At 39.7% G+C, this 23,988-nt stretch overlaps 1 protein-coding gene and 1 non-coding gene across 2 annotated transcripts in view; both read left to right on the top strand.

Annotated features, from left to right (window-relative positions):
• LOC149289949 (dual E2 ubiquitin-conjugating enzyme/E3 ubiquitin-protein ligase BIRC6-like) overlaps window positions 1-23,988 on the top strand; it is a 130,276-nt gene that overhangs the window by 83,008 nt on the left and 23,280 nt on the right. The window contains exon 65 of the mRNA XM_089490159.1: window positions 963-1,128. Within this exon, the coding sequence (XP_089346285.1) occupies window positions 963-1,128 (166 nt within the window). The remainder of the gene's footprint in view (window positions 1-962; window positions 1,129-23,988) is intronic.
• LOC149289950 (small nucleolar RNA SNORA35) lies at window positions 20,860-20,989 on the top strand. The gene has a single exon (XR_016277306.1). It is a non-coding gene; the product is annotated as a small nucleolar RNA SNORA35 (small nucleolar RNA).

Consider the following 23,988-nt stretch of genomic DNA (forward strand, 5'->3'; position numbering starts at 1 on the left):
TACATCTGCGATGCTTTGTAACTAGATACACAATCAGTGTTCCAGTTTTGTCTGCAGTGTGACTTAAAGGTGCTGTTCCACTCGCTCTCTCCAAAGTGATGCTTGTGACTACGTGCAGCATTAGAAACGGGATTCCGAGTCTTGCTTAATAGCCAAACCCTTCCCAAAAAAAGGATTTCCCGTTTTGGATCATTCAGTATTTTTTACAGGGGGTCATTCAACTCCCATGTAGCACAGAATCAAGCACCGATAGGTTGTTGCCATTGCAATTGAAATGGCTTGTTAAAAGGTTGCGCATTTGTGTAATTAATTCAGAGGAAGCAATAAAATGACACATGTGCAAAGGTTTATTTGCCCCTTTTAACATAATTAATGTAAATATCCACCTTGGTTTAAAAGCTGCTCATGGCCATAATGCATGCTTGTGCAATTAATTGTGGATGCGCAATGAAATGCACAAAAAAAATTATGGCAAACATAACGCATGGATGAAGAATGGTCATAAAACAAAAAAGTCACTGCCTCCATGACACTATGATGGCATTGTGTTAATACAGATGCATATAGGTGACTTTGCAAAATGTAGAAATATTTTGGGTCACTTAGAATTGTCCTTGTTTTTGAAAGAAAAATGCTTATTGGTAAAAAAAAAAAATTTTTTTGAAGTTACGTAAGCAGAGCTACAATATTTCTCGTTTTCCATGAAAACAGTGACCCCAAACTTTTGAACAGTGTGTGTATATAATTTGTGCTTATCAGGGAAGTGCAGTGTTTTTTTGGGCCATAGAACTTGATAAACCCCATACCCTGCAGACACCTGAAAGGTATGCTAAGGGAATAAAACTTGATGTGATGGTTTAAATTGCTTTATATTCAATGCAAATGATTTTAGGCCACACATCTGTACACGGTGTATTTCACACGGCTTCTCTTTGAATTTTTTTTGTCTTTTTTTTTTTAAGGTTCTTGCCAGTTACATAAATCCGTCTGGGTGCGCTGTGAATGGCGAAACGCCAGCTAGTGAGACCAGAGGCCAAAACAGCAATGCCCTTCCATCTGTCCTGCAGGAGCTGCTCAGCCAGTCCTGTCTCATCCCAGCGATGTCCTCGTACCTCCGCAACGACTCAGGTACACCTGCCAAAATAACGCTTTCTATATGCAAAACATTATCTAGACATGTTGACTTGGCTCCGGGCAGCGGTTGGGTTGTCTGCGTCCTCGTGAGGTCACCTCGTCTCCCGGAGAATAGGGTGTGCGAATGCTTACAATTTGGCACTTAAGCCAAAAAGTCGGATCCGCTAAGGATATGATAGTCGTCGATCTGTACGAAGACGGGTTGTACATCGTACATAGATCATTGATTATCATTGACCAGTCCGTCAGCGACCCCGATGATATCACCTGTTGATAAAGTCTATATTCTCAGAAACTAATGCAGATAAATATATCTTCCGTGAAATCACAGATTGGATATTTTGCATTCCTTTCAACTCAAGTCTATAGCAAACAACTAAACTTTAAATGAATCCTAAATCACACTCAAGCTGTCTGGTTTGTGCTATTGGAAAACATCCAAAAAGGGGCAAAGTCACCTGTCTTAAGCATGCATTTATGAGAATCCGGCATGGGTAGGTTGTTGCCATTGAAATGGAAATGGCTTATTGCTTAGGAAGCAATAAATTGACGCATCTGCCAAGGTTTATTTGCACCTTTTAACATAATTAATGTAGATATACACTCTGGTTTAAGCACTGCTCATGGCCTTAATGCATCATTTTACGTTTTCATGCATGCTTATGATGTTCGTTGTGGATGCGCATGCTGCTACAAAGTTGTTTTTTTTCCCCATAAAATATCCATGGCTCTTCATGTTTCCAAAAAAAAAATATGGCACACCTAATGCATTGATGAAGAATGGTGCTCAGACCGCTCACAGAGAACAAAGTCAGGATTCCGGTCCTTCTTTTAATTCACAGCTTACGTGCTGTACTTTTGTATATATCTGCTCAGCTCGTACCATGCTTTGTACAGAGTTTCTTCCTTTGATGGCTCCAGGCTCTCTGTAAGAAACAAGGAGAAGTGTCCAGACCTGGCCCTTCTTACTCCCTGTACCTAAAGGGAGATAGATGCCCTACTACAGCTCACTAACAAGGCAAAAAGTGTGTGGGGATTGTTGGTTCCCTTATGTGTGATTTGGTTCTGGACTGCTTCTATGGTTGTGATCTGTATGATATGCTAATGGTGAATTTTTTTTATTTTCTTCATTTTTTTACTCAAATGAGCAAAAATGTGGGGACTCAACAAAGGGTGAGCTTGTTTGAAGCATCATCACATTGTACACAGTGCTTTTGTGTCTCATCCTTAATTGTACATAAATTCCTGGTCCACCAAGAACAGTCACTGGACTGGTTAAATATACCTTTTTTACTTCCAAAACCCCATATAATGGTATGAAAAAAAATAAAAAATACACACATATATATATATATATATATATATATATATATATATATATATATATATATATATATATATATATATATATATATATAAAATATCACATAGAAATGTTTCAGGTCTGAGTTTCTCAATGCCAATCCTCGCGTACAGTGAATGTGTAACGGATCTCCTTGGGTCATCTACCTTTATCAATACTTTTTTTTTTTTTTTAAGTTTTAAAAACATCTTAACACAACGTAGGCAACTCCTTTAGACGCAGTTTCGCTGTCAGGGTGCATCTTCAGACTACTTAAGAAGCATATCAGATGCTCATGGAAATCGGTAAATCTCACAAGCGCAATTAGTGCAGTGCGGTCGCTGGGTGAATTGTGCTATTCGTTCATTAAACAGTAATTGGTATAAATTAACCCTTGAGTATACGGTCTGTAATTCAAATAATAGGAGGAATCCAGCTGGAATAAACAAATACACATCCACAGGTAGTACTGGGTTGCGTAGATGGTTTGCTATATTGTAGGTTATCACTATACCTGCCCAAAAACGTACTGCATTATTAAGGCACAGTTTGTTCCCCATATACATTTTTAATACATGATTGTGTGTGTGGTTGTAGTAAAGTGTGTCCATCATACTTTGTAAAAACACCCTTAAATATTAACCTTAGCCATGCCAATTATATGGATACCTCCCATTAATACAGTGAATGAATTTAAACGTACATGGGGTAGGCATATTGCTGTCCTAAAAGATGAGATCGAGGACTGATTGAGATTAGTCTTTACATCAGAGAAAATTGGCTACGTGATTCTTATCCGCCATCAAATTCTGTTTCAATCTACTGTTTGCATGGGAGTGATACATCGTGAGGTCAGCGGCTCGTAGAAACTCTAACTATCGGTGCAACTCCACTACATTATTAAGTAATGTAAGGAATGGTTACTAGATAAGGAATGGGTATTAGATAAGTGGAACAGCCTCCCAGCATATGTTGTAGTGGCTAATGTAGTGAACAAATTTAAATATACATGGGATAGACATATGGCTATCCCAATCTAAGATGAAACCAAGGACTGATTAGATGAGTCTTTACATCAGGAAAACTGGGCAGACTAGATGATCCGAATAGCTCCTCTCTGCCATCAAAGTATATTTTTCAGTGTGTAGAAAGATTTGAGCTCTGTTACTAGAATATTGAAGGCAAGTTCCACAACGGTGCCAAGAAACGAGGATGTGGGCTACGATTTCTGTAGTTATGTCGCTTTCTTACCCTTTTCAGAGACATTACCCTGTGGATTTTTGGAATAGATGTAGCTAAATGGTTGTGCAACAAAATACCATAATCGGGATTGACATTAAATAATGACTTTATTAGTTATTAAAGAATACATTTTTTTGTTTTGTACACATATAGGCAATTGTGTCCCACCCATTTCGAGGAAATTCACATTTTCAGTTCCAGCCTATAAAATGGTTGTCCCATATAGGTGACCAAACAGCCGATGTAAACAGTTCTCACCCTTATGGTAAACGTTAATCTTAAACTGTATCTACCACCTTCCGGGTTGAGGAAAATCTCAATTTTGTTATTCTTGCAAATCTTTCCCATATAGTAAGTAGCGTTAATCAAGTGGCAGCGTGACGATAACCTGATGCGGCTCTTTCTGCATTTGAAGTTACGTACATTCGGCCCTTTGAGAAGAAGTACATCGCTATTTTTTTACATTATCATGGATATTAAAGGGGAACGGTCACATTCTAGACTATCTTTGATATTGTACTAACTCACACTACCACCTTTCTCTTACGATATTTCAATACCATCTTTACCTTTTACATCATGGGGAATGAATGAAACACATTGGCTATGCTTTTGTTGGATGGCAGAAGTGGGCCATATCTGAATAACCAAAATACTGAACATGAAGTAACGGCAATAACAAAGTGGGTGCCGTATTCAGTTTCATGTCCAATGTGACCGTTCCCCTTATGCTAGGTTTTCCCCCCCAAAACAGCCTCTTAGAAAAGTTTACGTCTTACAACAGGGTCACGCTCTTCCCAATTTCTTTTGTCAAACGTGCATACAATAATATTTTTACCCAGAGCTGTGTTTTAGTTGACACGGTTTTGGTAATGGCTACTCCTATCTTCATCATCAGGCATTGACATCATAAACCTCTGAGCTTTACACAGTTAAATAAAATATTCCTGACAGACTTTTGTGTGTCTTATATGTGCAATTATAAAAAATACATATAAAACAAAATGTCCGCTTTTATAATTAAGATGTTTCTGTGGAACATTGAGCTAAACCTCACCAGTCCACACATTTTTTTGGAAAGGTGGATAATGCATGTCGTACGAACCTGACTCTACTGTGTAGATTTACTAGATTGGGCGGGAGGAAGTGACTTTAAGAGGGCCTGCTCAGGTCACTTTGCTGGACCTAACCAACCAAGGTGAACCATAGATGGGTTTCTTTCATTTAACGTCTTGCCTCCTATTGTTTCTTTACACATATATTGGTGCCTAACTGTTTCACGACTAGTTAGACAAATATTAAAATTCTTGAGATTATACTAGAAAGTCACCCTTCCGTTGTTACGGCTTTTCATATATGCGTTGATGTAGTTTTTTTTTAGATGAGCTATTGTTCCTTTCGGCATCTATGGTTTAGTACTGAATAATATTTTAGAGTGTTATTGCTTTATGCAGAGTGATTATAGCACTTTTGCCCCCCCCCCCTTATGTCTATTTTGATCCAAAGCTAAATTTAGATAATAAGCTGTAATTTGTAAAAGTCAGTCACCAAACATGCTGATTGTTTTTGTGGTTCGGGCACTGTAGCTACATGGTTGTATTTTTTTTTTTTCCTCGCCTTTACTGCTGTCACAAGGAAAATATAGTTTGACAAACCTTTACATGTGTCTTTTAGAAGTGGCTATACCAGCTCCTGTGACCCTCAACATAGGACCTTCAGTTTTCATAGAAAAGTCTTATTAAAAGCACTAATTTAATAGGGTTTGTCCTATAATGGACGATGAGTGATGCATAAAACATATAACCTTCGGAATGCTGTAAAACGTCCCTGTAGAGTATATGGAATATGTGTTTTCTATTTAAATAGGGGTTGTTACCTAATCTCCGTTAAGAAACCATTTACATTTGGTAGGTGTTATCTGTATTTATTCTGTGCCCCCTAAAGTAGACGAAGGAGAACATTGGTTGTGTGTTTAGATGCGGCGCTCTTACACCTTATTACCGCACAAAGCATCGCTGCTCTCCATCCCTGCCCTTCCAGATACCTGTTGCTAACAGGTTACCACAAAGACAAACTTGAAGGTACTTGTGAACTGTTTTATTAAGAGGTATACTATTATACTATGTAGGTATATGGCTTTCTGTTCAGCTTATTAGTATACACATATACATCTCAGGTTATGGGATATTGATGTATTTAACCTGAATGAGACAGGACGTAGTAGACATTTTTAATATGTAGCCAGTCAAACGTCCCGAGAACCTACCTACTTTAAAGGTGCTGTCCACTTCAACCTTAGAACATGTTTTCCCTTTTAATGTTTAAAAAAAAAAAAAAAAATTATTTGTATTTAAGGAGCCCTTTCAGTTTATATGGCAGTAACCTACCAATGAGTGTCTACTTTTGTCACATGACAATTAAATGTACCCAGCAGTAATTGAATGAGACATAATTTTACACAATTATTTCTGGGAAAGTTTTTCTCTATTTAACAGTACTAGGTATGTTTCTAAAGCTCAATTTTACTTGAAAGGTGAAACATCACCTTGAAGAAGATTACTTGCTCTTCAGAAAGTTGGCATATTACACCAACTTAACATATTGCTAACCAAAGGGTGTAATTTTCTAATGCACATCTAAGTAAATTACACATGGTAGCATTATTTTAATAGATTTTTTTTAAAATTGCATTGAAATTGCACATAAAAGAATATGCCTCCTACTTATATGTTATACAGGAGTATGTATTCTGCTTATAAGTTGTAATAGTCTTTGGCCACATGTGGGGGTTTAAGAACTTTGACTTTATTGAACTATACTGGTAAGGTTAACATATCTAGTTCAAGAATATTGAGGAAGAAAATGTAATATTAATCGGGACAACGATTTATGAAAAAAACGCATATAAGCACCCCTTGATTTCCTGGAAGATTTTTTTTCTTGAGAGAATTTTTTTTTTAGCCATATCTCCTTAAGATTTTGTAAACCACCTTGAAGCTAAAAGCTCAATTAAAACAAATATTCACACAAGTGTAATGAAGATGGTTCTGTCCTGCCAATTTTAATTCTTCAATGCTACAAAAACATTCCCAGAATTTACAACATTTCTTATTGGCTTCCGATAATTTTTTGCTTTTGCGGCCAGTGTGGTCTTTACTCAATCCCATCCATACCATTCAATTCATTAAACATTTCTAACCCGATTTCCACACCTTTGAATCCCCCAAGCACCAAGGCACAGCCTTTTAACAAAATACATGTCACCTTAGTCCTCCCATTGGCAAAATACAAAACAATCTCATTAAAACATTTTATTGTATTATGGGGTGTAATTCACTTGTTAGTAGAAGCAGAATAGTCCTTTTAAGATATTTCAACAAGTTTAGTAAGGGAATTTAAAAAATAAAATATTTGGGGAAAACCTTATTGTGGTTCTGTAAAATCCATCCATGGATGTACCTGCATGGAAGCATTATTGAGAGTCTTTTCATGTTGTCTCATGGTGTATCGTATGGTGAACTCATGACAAAGTGTGATGCCATGTGATGGAAATTGGTGTGGACAAATATCCTTTCCTGTATCCATTCCTGATATATTATGGCAGTAGCACAGCAATCATATTGGCTCCTTTAAGAATTGATGTAGCTTGGCATTACCTTTTGTTTCTATGGCCTCTCATTGGAGCCAGATTGAGAGCGTGCAGCTTTCATTGGCTGGCTTGTTTAGTTGTAGTCCTATCTACATTGACAAATGCGCCCCATTGCCCGCGATCCACCTAGGCACTTAGCTCTGGAATGTATTGGATAGTTCGTAGAGTAGATCTCTTGAAGTGTCTTCTTCTTTCCCACCATACTTTTCATTTTCTCCCAGCTCTTGGGGTTTACGTTAACCTCTCACTTGTTACGCCTCCGAGGCAGGTAAAGGCTGTCAGAGGGTAGTATAGATGTAAACAAAAATGATGACAAGGAGATTTAGCACAGTTCCTATAATTCCCAACATGGCCAAAATGGACTCCTCTTTTTCCTCTTTCTCCTCTTGCCTTTTCACTTCTGCTGCTGCTGCAGTGATAGCAGATGTGACCATTTTTCCCAGAAATGTCTTCAGCACGCCTCTGAAGACTGTCTAGAAAAAAAGGGGTAGGACAACACACATTTAGCTTATATCTGCTCTGCCGTTTGTGAACTAGGTAAACATGGTCATATAACTCCTAAAATGTAGTTATAACCGCATAAAGGACCTGAAATTCTGGTAGAAATGGCTCCTTAGAAGTGTGGGCAGTTTTCCACAAAGTGCAAAATCCAGAACAGTCTAAAATACCATGTCTTATTTTAATGTGGTTCGCACTGTTTAATGTATGGACACATGCGTGGAGTAATGAGGGTACAGTAGGTCAGTGGCACTCAACTGACTTTGTACAGAAAATGGCAAGTTATGCCATTGAAATTAGTGCAATGCCTTGTAATGAACCTGCCTGTTGACAAACTGATACATTGTGTGTGTTGCAATCCATCTGTATACTCGGAGTTGAATCTGCAATTAACCCTCTCCAGCACTGGAGAGACTAAGAGCCCTCCAGCCATGCCCGGAATGTTTTATGCCAGAGAATACAGATTCGGAATAAATCTGAATCCTTGTGGGTAAACACTGTCAAGTAGGCAGTGCTTAATTTGAGCCTGATGCCCCTCCAGTGAAAATATATTCTCTGTATATTGGCCTAAAAACCGTGAAAAACATGAGAATGCCTATATTATGTTAAAATAAATAAATATATATATATATTTTTTATTTTATTTTTTTTATTTTATTTTTTTTTTTTGAGCATGAAACACGAAATACCTGTGTATTTTATTTTTATTTTTTAACTCAGTAGTTCCCTATTCCCCCTCCGGGAATGGTGGTATGTGGACAGAATTCAGCCTTTGAATTGTATTTTCATTCTATGTGGTGGTTACCATTCCCTGGAATGCGCAGCCGGATCCAACTTGTGTCTGTGCTGGGCATTCGAATGGATCCAAACAGCCTTGTTGATGCCTTTGTTACACTATAAGCCTCCATTTTCATACATACTCTACAGCAAGTTAAATGAGCGTAGCCTGATTGTCCGTATACTTACTATTAAAAACCTGTTTGCTTGCCGTACAAGTGGCATTTTTATTCTTATTTTTACTTTTTTTTTTTTTTTTTTTTTTTTTTTTGCTTTTGGGCTGCATTAATAATTGAAAGTGACAGACAGGACAAAGCAATTCTAACGGGAGGTGTAAATTGTGTCATTCATTGTCTCCGCTGCTGGCTGTGTATTCATTCACTCCACCAAGCTTTCACTAATGAAGCTTTGGCAGCCCATTGTCATTCAGCATGCACAATTACAATATGAAAGTGATGATTAAAAGGAATTGTTCCTTACCCTACTCTGCATCAGGAGTACACTGGCATCAGTCATGCTTCTATGTCCTCACACAAAGAGAAATCAAGTGCCTTGCAAACTGACGGGAAGCATAACACACATACACGCGCGAATACATGCATTTTTTCCCCCTCCGTTTCCTTCCTCTTTAAATAACGAACGGCAAAGAGCAACAAAATTCATGGACCCTCAATCTATCATTAATCCAATGAATCCAGGCGACGGGGAAAAAAGATGCTACTCTATTGATCCACAGCGTGTGAATAGTTTTCCACAAGGCTTCTCTTCTGTTAAGATCCACGCAGTCTTTTCTTTCCTTTGATTGTAGAGTTTAAAGGGATGAATGATTTATTACTGTGGTAAATATGCACATTGTTTGCGTTGCCTTTTCATTTGCCTGGCTGACTCCCCCGTGTCAGTTTTCCCTTAAGATAAGATTGGAAGCCACACTCCGTTCCCATAAGCCTCCCTGCTGGTAACATGGTCCGTGTCTTGTGAGCTCGATTACAGTTTGCGTGGAAGGTGTTCCCAATGCAAGAGGTTCCCAATGCAAGAGGTTCCCCAAACAGAACTCGCCTCACACCTTAAGCAGGCATCACAAGAAAATAATCCCCAGACGTCTTCCTGAACATTGCAAAACTCGGCAGCCAGCTCCACCAGGCGAACAAAGTGGCCGTGCTTGGAGTTGCATTACAGTAGCGATCTGTGACACTTGACTATATGTGCACCTGGCACTTGCAGAATAGAGAAGCTACAAGCTGCCCTCCCAGACAGTGAGTTGCATAACAATGCGCAGCACTAGCATTGTCAGGCCAGGCACATTTGAATCTTGCAACCATTCCAGCGAGTAGCTTGTGCGTGTAGAAGGGAGGGAGAGCAGAAGGAGGGAGGTGTGAGAGTTAACCCTATTCCTGGACGTTATGAGAAAGGGCTACATGACGGATGGTGACATTAGGGCACTTGAGCTGAAAAGCGGTTCCTACCTTAATCCCCCCCCATATGCTTTGTTATGACAGGCATATTGTTTTAGAAATGGCACTGCCTCTGTTCATAGTCACTCCTAGCGAGCTCACCACCCAAATCAGATGGGTCACAGTACGTGCGTCATCGAGCAGTAACCAGTGATGATGGCTGAACTGTAATGTCCCTCAGGCATCTGTTTATGGAAAGCAATTACACAGGCTAACCTTCTGAAAATTAGAAAGTATGTGTATTGTGACGTTCAGGTTTCTTTTTTCTCGCCCCCCCCCCCCCCCCACACACACACGTTCATGGTCTATCCGTTGAGAAAGACGCCATATCCACTTGTTAGGTTCTTAACTCTATTGGTGGTAATCTGAGATCTCTAGCACTATCTAACCCTTTTCCGGGAAGGTCACTGCTAGAGGTGCAGTTGATTCTTTCCTTGTATTTACATTTTTAGCTTAATGTCTTCATTACCGCATCTTTCCACTCTCCAAAGGCGTGATGGGACATATTTTGATTTCAATGTGTGTGTATATATAAGTGAGTTCAAATAGAGAGCTAGAGGACACATATATAAATTAGTGACAAAATAAAACAGGCAAGGGAAACGGTGCCTGATCTTTTAATTCAGTATTCTTAGTATTGCAAATATCCGTTGCTCAGCAGAAGCACAGAAACCGGTGTATTGGCCTTTGCCCTTGCTACTTCCCTTAAGGATATGCATAAAGACCATGAGTGGAGCAGAAAATTAAGAACTACCTGTGAAGGCCTAAGTCCATGGATGTAATTCTATACATTCCATCACTTAATGGATTACAAACGCAAAACCTCTGTTTGTAAAAGATTTAGGCCTTCCATGCTTGAGAATTATGGCGCAATGGATCAGCCGCATTTTGAAGAAAGGTGGATAGAGAAGTCACTTTTCCAGATGGCTTTTCCACCGTATTTACCTGTGAAATGAAGCAGGCCAGTAAGGGTTCACGTTTGGCAGACCCCAAAGCACTCTAACAATTTCTCATGGGTCCGTAGGGACTTTTGACCTACTCGTATTCTTGGGAAGGTCATCTCATGTAGCTTAGTTCAATGTGTAACAAGCAAGGAATGGAAGCCGATATAAAATGTTCAAGGTTTTGTGTGGAAAAAAATTTATCTAAAAGTAGCATTTTATCATAGTGATCAGTGGTATTCCTGCTTATTAGATCATTCCGACAATAGGGTCACTTTTCAAACTTTACACCGGAATTGCATATATACTCTTATCCGCTGATATATTAAACGTTTCTCTTATGCTAGCATCCCTTGCAGAGATTGCCGTGGTGGTCCTGGTTTATGTAGCAGAAGCATACTAAAGCTGTATAAAAAGGCATTGAAATGGATGCGTAGATAAACCAAACTTTGTTTAAAATAAAATGCTGCTGTTCTGTTCAATCACTTTAGATTGTGATTGATGGGATGTTTGTTAGAGATCAGTTCCTCTGCTGGTTATGTATTTAAATGGCAGCTTCAACCTCCATGGAGGAAATGTTGAAATATATAGTTATATATCATTTATTACACACTATACATACACACTCTCTCACAGTGAACCTTTTTAACACCCAGCAGTATCCATACTTTTTTAACTGAATTTTTTGAGATCGTTACATTATATTTAAGAACAGCTATATTCAATTGAGGGGCCAGGCTGCCACTAGTGACTTTAAGTACGGTCAGTGGAGTCTTTCACCTGAAACATATTAACAATTTCAAAGATTTTCACTTAAAGGTGCAGAGATATACTCATGCACCCAGTCTCACAAATTAAAACGTATAACAGCAGCTTGTATTAATGCTGAAATATAAGTTGCTTCCAAATCTAATTTGAAATGATGGATTGAAGAGCGAGTCCGACATTCTAATTAAATATGTAATACTTGACTAGTAGATACTTTTGCACGTGTCTGCATTTATAAAAACTTTCTAGGCCTACACCCCATAGGTTTCACTATATTATGTTTCCGTTATGTTAATTGTGGTAAAACATAAGATTGTGATCTCAAAATAATTAAGTCTTGTCAAACCAATGTGGAAGCTTGGAAAAGCATTTAGTGCTGCACACAATAATGTACTTTAGCATTGAGAAAAACCTTCGTTTTATCTCATTCTGTTCCAAAGCACGTCCTTTTATAGGCAGACCTGGAGGCTGCCGTTGAGATCATGCAATGTTTTGGGAGACCTTCCTTGCTCAGTGACCTGATTCTTTATAGCAATGCTAATGAAATCCATTCCTCCATAGACGTTCTTTAGTCAGAGTGTCTGGCTGCGTGATTAACACTGAGCCATTCTGTTATCGGTCACAGGTTTAGTAGATTGGGCTAAGGTAACAAAACAAGAATGGAGTCAATCGCCTGAAAACCTTTTCCTATGCAAAAGCTAACTTTTTAAAGACAAAAACAGCATAATATTTTTGATACTTAAAAATGGTGAGCGCTCCCGCTTGAAATCAGCTATAATTTAAGTTAAACTTCTGATATTTCTGGAACCGTGTGTTTGGGTAGAACATCCCATGGAGTGGTTTTGAACCAGCAGCAGTGAGGGAGTTTTCCTCCAAGTGCGTGTAACAAGAAGTATATATTGACAGATACTGCGTGAACAGCAATTATTGTCCACGTCAATATGTTCTGAGAAGGATAATGTAGCTTGATGCTGTGACCGGCACATAAACCACCATCATTTGCAAGGCTACATGTTTTTTTTTTTCCCTTGTAATTAGCCATCCCCACATATCATTCATTTTGCTAGTTTTGCTTCAATACCAGTCTGGTCCGGGTGAACTTAAAATTTACACAAAATCAATTTACATGATCTCTTGTGACGTAAATAATGTATTTTATTGCGTGTGCTAAACTGGTTTTCCGCTATTGAGCCGTGCTTTTTTCCATTAGCACTTTGGAATGCCTTTTGGATTCATTTGATTGTTAGCGTGGAAGTTAACCAGTGCTTATGCTTTTTCGTATGTGTGGTACTTTTGAAGAAGATAATCCGAGATGATCTCCGTTGATGTCGATGCCTATATCAAGTTGCTACATTGCTACCAAATATTAACGATAAGACCTAACTAAATTATACCAATTACACATGAATGGTATGATGTAATTAATGCATACAAAAATACAATATACTTACGGGCAGCAGCAAATCTACATCACGTTATAATTGAAACATTCCAAAATTCACATAGAATTACCTATACATATATACACACACTCTCCCACGCACACTCATACATACACTTCTGTTCACATGTCGCTGTGGACACAGAGTAAAGCTGTAATCCATTGTACATCACTGTGGAATATGATGGTGCTATATAAAACAACAACAATAATAATGAGATAATTATATAATAAAATAATTGATGCCGATTCTTTTTCCTCCTTCCAGCAAATAAAATTCTGATATTGCTAACAGCACAAGAAATGCTATTTTAATATCGGACTATTTACTGCATTCTGCATCCCGGCAATATGTATTGCTGTAGTCCGTAGGTAATTAAAGAGATCAATGAGGCAGCTATGGGTTTTCATTACGCGTTTAGAAAGAAGTTGTAAATAAAATGAAGTATTTTTCCACCCTGGGAAGAACCTAGAGCTTCCTTAGGATTGATTCTGTGTAAGGCTTGGTTAATTTACTATAGATCCTGAAAAATCCAGTTGCCGATGGAAAAATTCATGTTTGTTGCCAAGCTTTTCCCAAAGCTGCCAAACAGCTTCTTAAAATACCTTAAGTTCCCATAAACATCCTTTATCTATGGACTTGGAGATTGTCATTGATGTCATGTGATATTTTGGGAGACTTTCTCTGCTCAGTGACCCGATTTTATAGCATTGCTAATGAAGTCCATTCCTCAGTAGACATTCATCTGTCTGGCTGGGTGATTATCACTGAGCTATTCTATTGTTTGCCACGGGTGTCCGGGTGATTGGGCTAAGAGAACAAAAACCAGAACGTATTAAAATCCCTAAAAACATACTATAACTAAAACTGAATTTTTTTATTTTTTTTTATTTTTTTTTAAGATGGCTTTTTTATAGATAAACTAATTTGTTTTTTGATGGATTTTTCAGAAATAGCTGAAACAATTTATAAATGCAGTATTTTTTGCTTGAAAAATTGGGCTTTCCATAGGATTCTAACTGTGATATTTGAAGTTTGATAGTATGTGGTCTTGTGTCACATTTCCTAGATAATTTCCTGTATGGGAGGTAACCTGGTTTTACCAGCCGTTTAAAGCGTATTTTTCACAATTAATAAATCCTCCATGCAGTTCCATACTCTGTATACATAGTCTGTAAGCAAACATAATAACTTTTTGTTAACGATCAACATTTGGTTAATCATCCTCTTCATGAAATTGCCAAGTTAACGATTGGTGTTTGGTTCAGGCGGCCATTGTAAAGTGGGGAAAGACAACTTCAGGACACAACATCAATTAGCATAAGCAAAGTCAACGTGATCTAAGATAAATGTTACCAAAGCAACTAGGGCTGCAACAACTAATCGATAAAATTGATAATCGATAATGAAAATCGTTGCCAATGAATTTCATTATCGATTAGTTGAATCGATTTTTATCGATTATAAAATGAGGTATTTTTCAGAGCAAATGCTCTGAAAAATATCCCTCGTTTTATAAGCCGTTTAGTGTGACTCACAGCAGCAGCTCCTACTTACAGTTCCTCCCTGCAGTCACTGCCGATTGGCCCGCCCACTCCCTTCTTCTAGTCCCTCCCTGCAGTCGCTGCCGATTGGCTGCAAGGAGGGACAGGGAGAAAGGGGCGGGGCCAAGAACTCATCTAACTGGTGAGTATAAAATTAATATTTGGGCTGCTGAAAGTTAGAGGCAGTTATAGTTAATAGGGTGTTTAGGGTTAATTTAGGGACAGTTATAGTTAGTGGGGTATTTAGGGGCAGTTATAGTTAGTGGGGTGTTTAGGGTTAATTGTGGTTGATGGGGTGTTTAGGGTTAATTTAGGGGCAGTTGTGGTTGATGGGGTGTTTAGGGTTAATTTAAGGGCAGTTGTGGTTGATGGGGTGGTTATAGTTAATGGGGTGTTTAGGTTTAATTTAGGGGTGGTTATAGTTAATGGGGTGTTTAGGGTTAATTTATGGGCATTTGTAGTTGATGGGGTGTTTAGGGTTAATGTAGGGGCAGTTATGGTTAATGGGGTCTTCTCTTCAGGGTTAATTTAATGCTGAGGACTGAGGGTTAATTTAATAAGGTTAACTTGAGGTGCAGTTAGAGGTAAGGGGGGCAAATTGAGGGGAATCTAAATCCTGGGGGCAGTGAAGATTAACCCAGTACTTATTTATAAAAGTATGGTGTCTGTGAACGAGTCTGCAAATCTATGAGGGCACTATGGCATATCAGGGGGGTATACGGCATACCTTGGGAGGACAGAGTGACATATCTGGGGGTATAAGGCATATAGGGTATATAAGGCATATGTGGGGAGGGCAGTGTGGCAATCCTGGGCTCAAATGTGCATAACTGGGGGGGGGCAGGTTGGGAAATAAAAACAAGAAATGCATTTTTATCAAAGCTTTTTTTATTCTGCTGTTTGTTTTTTACATCCTACGTTACTTTGTAAATTTTTCATTTACTTAAAATTTAATATTTTTTTTATCCGATTAATCGAAAAAATAATCGGCCAACTAATCGATTATGAAAATAATCGTTAGTTGCAGCCCTAAAAGCCACTAAACTGATTTAAAAAGGAAAACCACAAGGTATAGATCATGTTTTTGTTTTTTAATTTGACGGCAACATATTTAGTGTGTGAACAATAAGACCCTTAAGTGCGTTCTCAATGACATTAACAACCGCAAAACAATCTTAATGTTGATTGTGGGTCTTGAAGCCGTCTTTATCATGCGCTGCCCGTGGTTCCACCTCCTTTCTAGATCTATGAAAACAGTGAAATGTAATGAGGCTATTGAGATTGTAGCTGTAAGTGGGTAACATCTCACAAGTGTTTCCAAACTGTCAGAGCCTATGTGTATTATTTAGTCTGCAGAAGTGCACATTAATAGCTAATCAGGCTCCATCAAGAAGCAGCGTCGCCCAATTACGAAGCGGGCTACTTGATATTCTGCTAACCACATTCTGGGTATCTCGGTGCTTTGTGTGGATTCAAAAGCCGTACTGCTAAAAAGTTCCTCTAGTTGGAGTGAATCGTTTGAAATAACAACCAGGGCCGGCCCAAGGCAAAATGCCGCCTGGGGCGAATCTTAAAATGCCGCCCCCCCCAGCATTATCTACCCTTGCTCTCCCTCCGTCCCTGCCCCCCCCCCCATTATCTACCCTTCCTCTCCCTGCCCCCCCTTGTACTCACCTTTCAGCAGTCCTGCGGCGAGTCTCCCTGTTCGGTCTCCGTGCCGGCTTGTAATGCTGAGTGCCGGAAGATTTCCGGCACTCAGCATTACAAGCCGGCACGGAGACCGAACGGAGAGACTCGCCGCAGAGGATAGAGGGGCGCCGAGCGGGTACTGATAGCTTGGTAAGCGAAAACCACTCGGCACCCCTTTCTCTCTCTTTCGCTTTAAAAAAAAAAAAGGGGCCTCGGCTCCATTGTCGGGCCGGCCCTGATAACGATATTGGTTGAGCTAGCATTGAATGCATTTCTCATAGTTCAAGTTCAAGGAACATCTTGCCCCCCCCCCCTTCCAAAAATACTTGTCAAGAAGATAGATTATATGTAGCGGAAGGTTGCACCTATACTCCAATATAGAGGCAAACACTGGCTATACCTAGAGACCCTGTATGAATACAAAATAAAGAGTAACTTACCATATATAAATGCTTATCCTCGTGCTTAGGACACGGACAACTATCAAATTAGAGCAAGACTGTCTGCATTGTGGTTTCAACTGCTTAACTTCACTACACATTATGATCCCAGGGAGTTTCGGCTGAAGGGAGAGCTTGTCTGGCCCTTTTTATAGTGCAATCTGTTATATTGGGTCTAAGTCTCCTCACTCATATTTTACAGGGCCTGCTCAGCTTTTTTTCCTAGAGAAATCTGCCAGTATTGGCACTTCATAGTGAATAATAGTATATGTATATATATATATATATATGTGTGTGTATATAATATGTATATATACCATACTTGCTCGAAGAAAAACAAAGCTCAAAAAAATCTGTTTGCTTTCGTTGCTCTCGCACTCACTCCCTCTCACCCTGATTCTATGTCAATGTCTGTCTACTTTCTCCGCCAACCACTTCCGTGTCCCTGTCTTGTTTTCTGCAGCTCTTCTCTTGTCTCTTCGTCTCTTTTTTTTGTCTCCTTTTTGTGTCTCCTTTTTTCGTCCTCTTCTCCCAATCAGCTTTGTTATCCAGGTATTCCGCAAGTGCAGAGCCTCAGCGCACACCCTATCCAACCAGACTGCTGTAGGGAAATGGATATTTCTGATGATTCCCTCTAGATTTTTAAGGGCAAAAAAATCATTAAAGTGACTATGATGTCTGGAGTATGTCTTTTGCTTCTCCAAACCATTTATTTATATGTTTCATTGATTCTTTGCTTTTTATTTGCATAATGTTTTTACATGTCATCTCTTAATCGGTGTTTCTGGGAGGAAAAGTCATTAGCGATACAGAACTTCAATAAATGTGTGCGTTATGTTGTAGTTCTCTCTCTCTGCCTATTTGGAGGTAAAGGAAAAACATGAGACCAACACGGCATCATCCTCAGCCAGCCCTTTGTGACTGTTGATGGGCATTGATGGGGCCTTAAGGAAGGCAATTGTCAGGCAAGCAAGGCACGCGCAGAGGAAAACCTTTCGGCAAAAGAGTCGTGACTTATGATTTTAAAATGCAGCACAGCATAAAGCTTGTGGAACCGACATGAATGCCGGCAGCGCACAGACTCTATTCATGTGTTTGGAAAGGTGCAGTGAGGAGAACTAGGAATGCCTGCAGTACTGAATTATTTAGCAATGGTGGGAGATGTTCGCAAAGTGTAGAGTCTTTCAGGAAACAGCACCTGAGCCTTCCGCTGCGTGCGTAGCAGCAGAGTGGAGTTTAACCCCTTCGTGACAATTGCCGGTCCGGGCACGTCACTGAAAATCGTGACGATTATGACAATTGACGTGCCAGGACCGGCACGCCTTTAAACGGGTGAAAAAATCGATCCGTGATCGATTTTTTCACTCAAACGGTGTTGCTCTAATGCCTCGACATCGAGGCATTGAGCAACACCAAAAAAAACATTCCCGCCCCCCCCCCGATCGCTCCTAGGAGCAAAAAAAAAACATGTTTGAAAGACTGCACGTCTTTCAAACATGGCGGCGCCCGCCGCCGAAAAACGGGTTTAGGAAGCGATCGCGAGTCGCTTCCTTTGCTTAGCTGGTGTTGCTAAGATGCCTCAGTATCGAGGCATCTTTGCAACACCTGTTTAGCAAAGGAAGCGACTCGCGATCGCTTCCTAAATGCTCAACTTACCTTCCCGGTGCCGGTGTCTTCGAAACACACGCGGTGTTTCAAGATGGCGGCGCCCATCAAGCCGGGGGGCGGAGCCTGCTGACATCATCGGGGGGGTGTTGCTGGATGTCATGGACATCCAGTGAATAACACCCCTAGTGGTCAGATCACTCATAAGAGTGATCATGATTTGATAAATCAAAGGCAATGTTTTCTAAACATTGCCTTTGATCAGTATTGGATCTGCCCCCCTCCTTCACTTGCTTCTAGTGAGGGAGAGAGACAGATCGGTGTGTTCTGGTATTTCAGGTATTCCCTAATAAAAATATATATATATTGATCCAAAGGCTCTTATAAGAGCCACCCATATAATATTAACCCCTTCATTGCCATTGATCACTGCATAAACAGTGATCTTGCATAGTGGCAATTGTTTTTGGGTTTGTTTTTTTTTTACATGTTTTTTTACATGTTTTTTTACTTTTTTTTTACTTTTTTTAGGTTTTTTTTTATTTTTTATTATAGCCATTAACCCTTTCCTTCCCCACTATTTTTGCTGCAATTCTTACCATGCAGCGGTATACGGCTGAGGAGGCGTATGCCTTTTTGGCCACAGATTCTGAGGCCACTGATACAGCGTCAGATTTTGACGTTGGTCAGTTCACAGATACATCTAGTGATGTATCTGTGGCTGTTAGGACGCCTACCACACGTAGTCGTGGCAGTGCACCAGAGGCATGGGTAGCGCCTAATAGGTACAAGCCAGCTATCCCTCCTTTTTCTGGAATTCCTGGCATCAATATTGATGTTACAGGATTCACTCCACTGCAGTTTGTGCAGGTTTTTTTGGGAGACGATGTCTTGGGAGACATTGTCACACAAACAAACATTTATGCCCAGCAGCACCGTGCTGCTAGCCCTAATTCTTTTTGGGCAAAACAGCCATGGACTCCCATTGACGTGCCAGAATTTCTTAAATTCTGGGCACTCACAATGTTAATGGGCATTATAAAAAAGCCCTCCATCCGCTCCTACTGGAGCACCAGTCCCATCTTTAGTACCCCCATTTTTGCCCAAACTATAACTAGGCAAAGGTATGAAATGATTCTTCGTTTCATGCATTTTAGCGACAACAGCCTGTGCCCCCCTAAGGAGGACCCCCAGTTTGATAGGCTGTACAAAATCCGCCCCCTGATTACCCATCTCGCTGCCAGGTTTCCAGAGGTTTATACACCTGGAAAGAATATCTGCGTGGATGAATCCCTAATGAAATATAAAGGAAGGTTGGGATTCAAGCAGTATATTCCTTCCAAGCGCTCCAGGTATGGAGTGAAGGTGTATAAGCTCTGCGAGAGCGAGACGGGATATACTCATGCCTTCCGGGTATACGAGGGTAAGGATAGCTACCTTGACCCTCCAGGTTGCCCAGATCATCTGGGCACCAGTGCCAAGATTGTTTGGGACCTAATATTCCCCCTTATGAACAAAGGCTACCACTTGTATGTAGATAACTTCTATACAAGCGTCCCTTTGTTCAAGCTGCTGTATTGTTTCGATACGGTAGCTTGCGGTTCTATAAAAAAGAACCGCTTGGGTTTCCCACAACGCCTGGTACGAACCCGGCTAGGAAAGGGGGAGACCTCAGCTCTACGCCAAGAGGAGCTTTTGGCATTGAAGTTCAAGGACAGAAAAGAGGTGTGCATGCTGAGCACCATCCACGATGAGAGAACCGTGGAGGTTTCTGTCCGTGGCAGAGCTGGGGTCACTACAAAGCCAGTGTGCATCAGTCAGATCAACTCCTACAGCCCTACCTCATTATGAGGAAGACAAAGGCCTGGTACAAGAAGGTTGCAATTTATCTAATGCAAATTGCAACCTATAACGCTTTTTTGCTGCACAAAAAAGCAGACACTGGGCTGAAGCTGTCTTTTTTGCAGTTTCAGCTCGAAGTAATTTCAGGTATCTTGTACCGTGATGCACCTGGTCCCCAAGTAGTGATGGGAACCAACAGAATTGGGGCTACCCATTTTATTTTTAAAATCCCCCCTACAGCAAAGAAGCAGAATCCCCAAAAGAGATGCAGGGTATGCTACAGCAGGGGGCAAAGAAAGGACACCACATTTTACTGTCCAGATTGCCCTGGAAAACCTGCACTCTGTGTCGGTGACTGCTTCAAGCTGTATCACACAGTTTCCCATTTTTAATTTTTTTTTTGTTCCTGCTCCATTTTTGTATTTTTTTTTAATTTTTTGTTACATTTACTGTTTTTTAGCTTTTATTTGCTCCACCATTTTTAAGCGTTTTTATTTGCACTGTCAAGTGACCCCTGTGTCCATTCCGTGGCATGAGGGACCACTTAAGGTGCTAGATCAAATCCCTTCTTGGAGATAGGCCAGGCTTTCTTGTAACCTGTCCCTACTGATAGTTGGGTACAAGCATTTTTCTTTACCCAGATGTAAAATTCCTACTGAATTTGAATTGCTCATGTTCCAAATGTGGCCCTTTTGCCCCCAAACAATCTGACAAACCCATGCATGTGGGGTATCAATGTACTCAGGAGATGTTGCTGGACACATATCTGGGTGTTGTGTGACAGCAACATATACCAGGAGCTGTAATTTCACACCTGAAGTACAAAGTATGTGAAAAAAACACCAAAAACAATTACTATCCCAAACTTTGACAAGGGTTGGTGGTAGGATTAGTGCATGGAAAGGGTTAAACTATCAGCATCTAAAATACCCTGGGGTGTCTAGTTTTCAAAAATATATGGTTTGGTGGGGTAAATTTAATTTGCTGGCTTCAAAGATGCCCCAAATACCACATAGAGACAGAATTACCAGATTCAGAGAAAAATGGTTTTGAATTAGCAAAACGCTACTTGTACTTATTGCCCCATAACGTGTAGAAGAAAGCAAAAAAACATAAAAACATTGGGTATTTCTAAACTCGGGACAAATAGTAGAATCTATTTAGCAGGTTTTTTCAGTAGTTTTTTATGATGAATAAAAGATTTTTCAAATAAAAGTGAGAAAATGTGTTTTTTTTTCAATTTTTCGTCATATTTTATTATTTTTATTATAGGAAATTACATCATATGAAAAAAATTTTGGTGTCTGAAGAAAGCCCTTCTTGTCCTGAAAAAAACAATATATAACTTGTGTGGGTTTAGTAAATGGGTTAAGAGAAAATTACAGCTAAACACAAACACCGCAGAAACGATAAAACAGCCATTGTCACGAAGGGTACAAAAAGTAAAATCAGCCTTTGTCACGAAGGGGTTAAAGGATGTAATCGGGGACAAGCTGGCTCTGTATTGTGCTTTTTAGCCTGTGGTGTCTCAGTATAGTATACTGGCTATACCTTTCTCTTCTTCCCAGAAATGCCCCCGCTGTGCCCGCCTAATACACATAGCACAAATGTTAATGAGTTCCTTAAAATGAACAGCGTTTCAGTACGTTTGATGCTGACCTGCAAGAGCTACACAAAAGCCTGCTTCTCGCAGCGCAATAGTTACATTAAATAAAGCCATCTTTAATCTTACGAGATTATCTGGAAACTGTAACTGGCAAACCAAATGGCGTTTTTATTAAATGCATACATTGGTGTTGGGGAATCCCTCTTTTATGAGATTTGAATGTAACCATGAGTGCCGTCCTCGTCCAATTAAGCTGTATTCAAAATGTTAAACGATTTGGAAAAAGAAGTTAGTGCAGCTCAATATTATCTATTTAACGGCCCATTACATTCGGTTCTCTTTTCTTTTAATACATCTTGAAACATTGTAGGTGATTTTAAGGGAAATAGAATAGGACCATGCTGTTTTTGCACTGTGCTTGTCTTTTTCTTTAGATCAGGCATGTCCAAACTTTCGAAGAGTGCCAGATTTGATGAATTGAACAGGTGCGAGGGCCGACCATTTTGCCTGACATTCTTTGAACCATTAAAATTAAATGCAAACTAACTATTTTATGCAAAGTTTATTGAAAAGACATACTTTTCATTTTGTGACTTGGATGACAAATCTAAACAGGTGTTAAATCACTCTGCCTTTAATATAAAAAAAAAAACAGATCTATATTTGTGGCAACTTATCTGGGGGGCCTTATCAGTCCGGAACGCGGGCCGCAATTGGCCCTCGGGCCGGACTTTGGACATGCCTGCATTAGACCAATCATATAATACACATCAAATACAACCATCCTCTCACCTCTTTCAGTGTAGTTGTACATAGGTGATTGTTGGATAATTCAGAAAGGTTACATTTTATAATTCACATTTGTCCTTAAAGTAACAGAGTGGACATATTAACTCAAGCTGTAGTTTTAACAAAGGAAAAAATATATAAATGCAGTTTTTTAATAATTTTTTTTTGCCTAAACTATATTTTCCATGTGATATCCGGTAGCATGAAGAGGAGAAAATAGTACCGTCCATCAAGTTAGAGCAGGGAATCATTACACTTTGGGAGGGCTTTTTTAGTGTTTTTCTCCATGATCCGGCAATTGTGCCATATATGATTGCTCATTAGCAGCAACCAGGATGGATCATACATTTTTGGGAAGTCTTGTCTTCAACATTCCAGGACACGTTTCTAGGAGTGAGAATAGATTCCTTCTGGAAAGCAAGGTCCAGACTGTTATGCATCAGCAGAGATGCACTCTCAGATGGATGATGATGTTAATGGGGGTGATGACAGCCGCAAGGTATGCGACAATTTCAAACTTTTATGCTCAGGATTTGGAATTGGTCTGTTTCTGGAGAATGCAAGATTCCCACCACCATTAGGTTAGATGTTGGCTACAGAAGAATTATCTGTCTTGGGCTGACAATGTATGGACAATCATCTTCGCTGAATCTTCTTTAAGGCACATGGTTAACTTTGGAGTAGGCCCATCCTAATAAAGTGTGTCAATAATTATTTACTGATAGGGGGAGTTTTGGGGCATTTTAGAGTTTGCTACTCTACCTGAATAGGCAGAACTATCTTCTCTTCATGCTAACGGGAAATGACAAGGCAAAGAATTCTCAGGTAAGATTTTTCTTTTTTTCTCTAACCCCCCTCCCAACCCTGTGTGTTGGGTAGCTATACAAAGACTGCTAAACACTCTATTATAGAGTGATATTACCTCTCCTAGCCTTAAGGGTTTAAGTTCTCTCACCCTATTAACCTCTACGGCTTCTACTGGAAGACTTGTTTATGTGCGTGTTATTGGTAATGTGATGTCAGGCGTTCCTTACCATTAGATGATATCCTGGTTCTACCCAACAGTAATGTGTATAACCTCGTCCCAGTGGGGGCACTGGGCTTCCATAAACAGCTTAGCATGCATTATAGACATATGAACAGTAATATTCTTGACCTTTATTGCTCTTTCAAGGCACTTTGTTTACAAACGTTTTTGTTTGAGTTTCACAACACAAAAAGGTTCCTGT

The sequence above is a fragment of the Sceloporus occidentalis genome, unplaced genomic scaffold, assembly GCF_023333645.1.
Source record: "Sceloporus occidentalis isolate IW3139 unplaced genomic scaffold, rSceOcc1.0.p SCAF_42, whole genome shotgun sequence".
Lineage (NCBI taxonomy): Eukaryota > Metazoa > Chordata > Lepidosauria > Squamata > Phrynosomatidae > Sceloporus > Sceloporus occidentalis.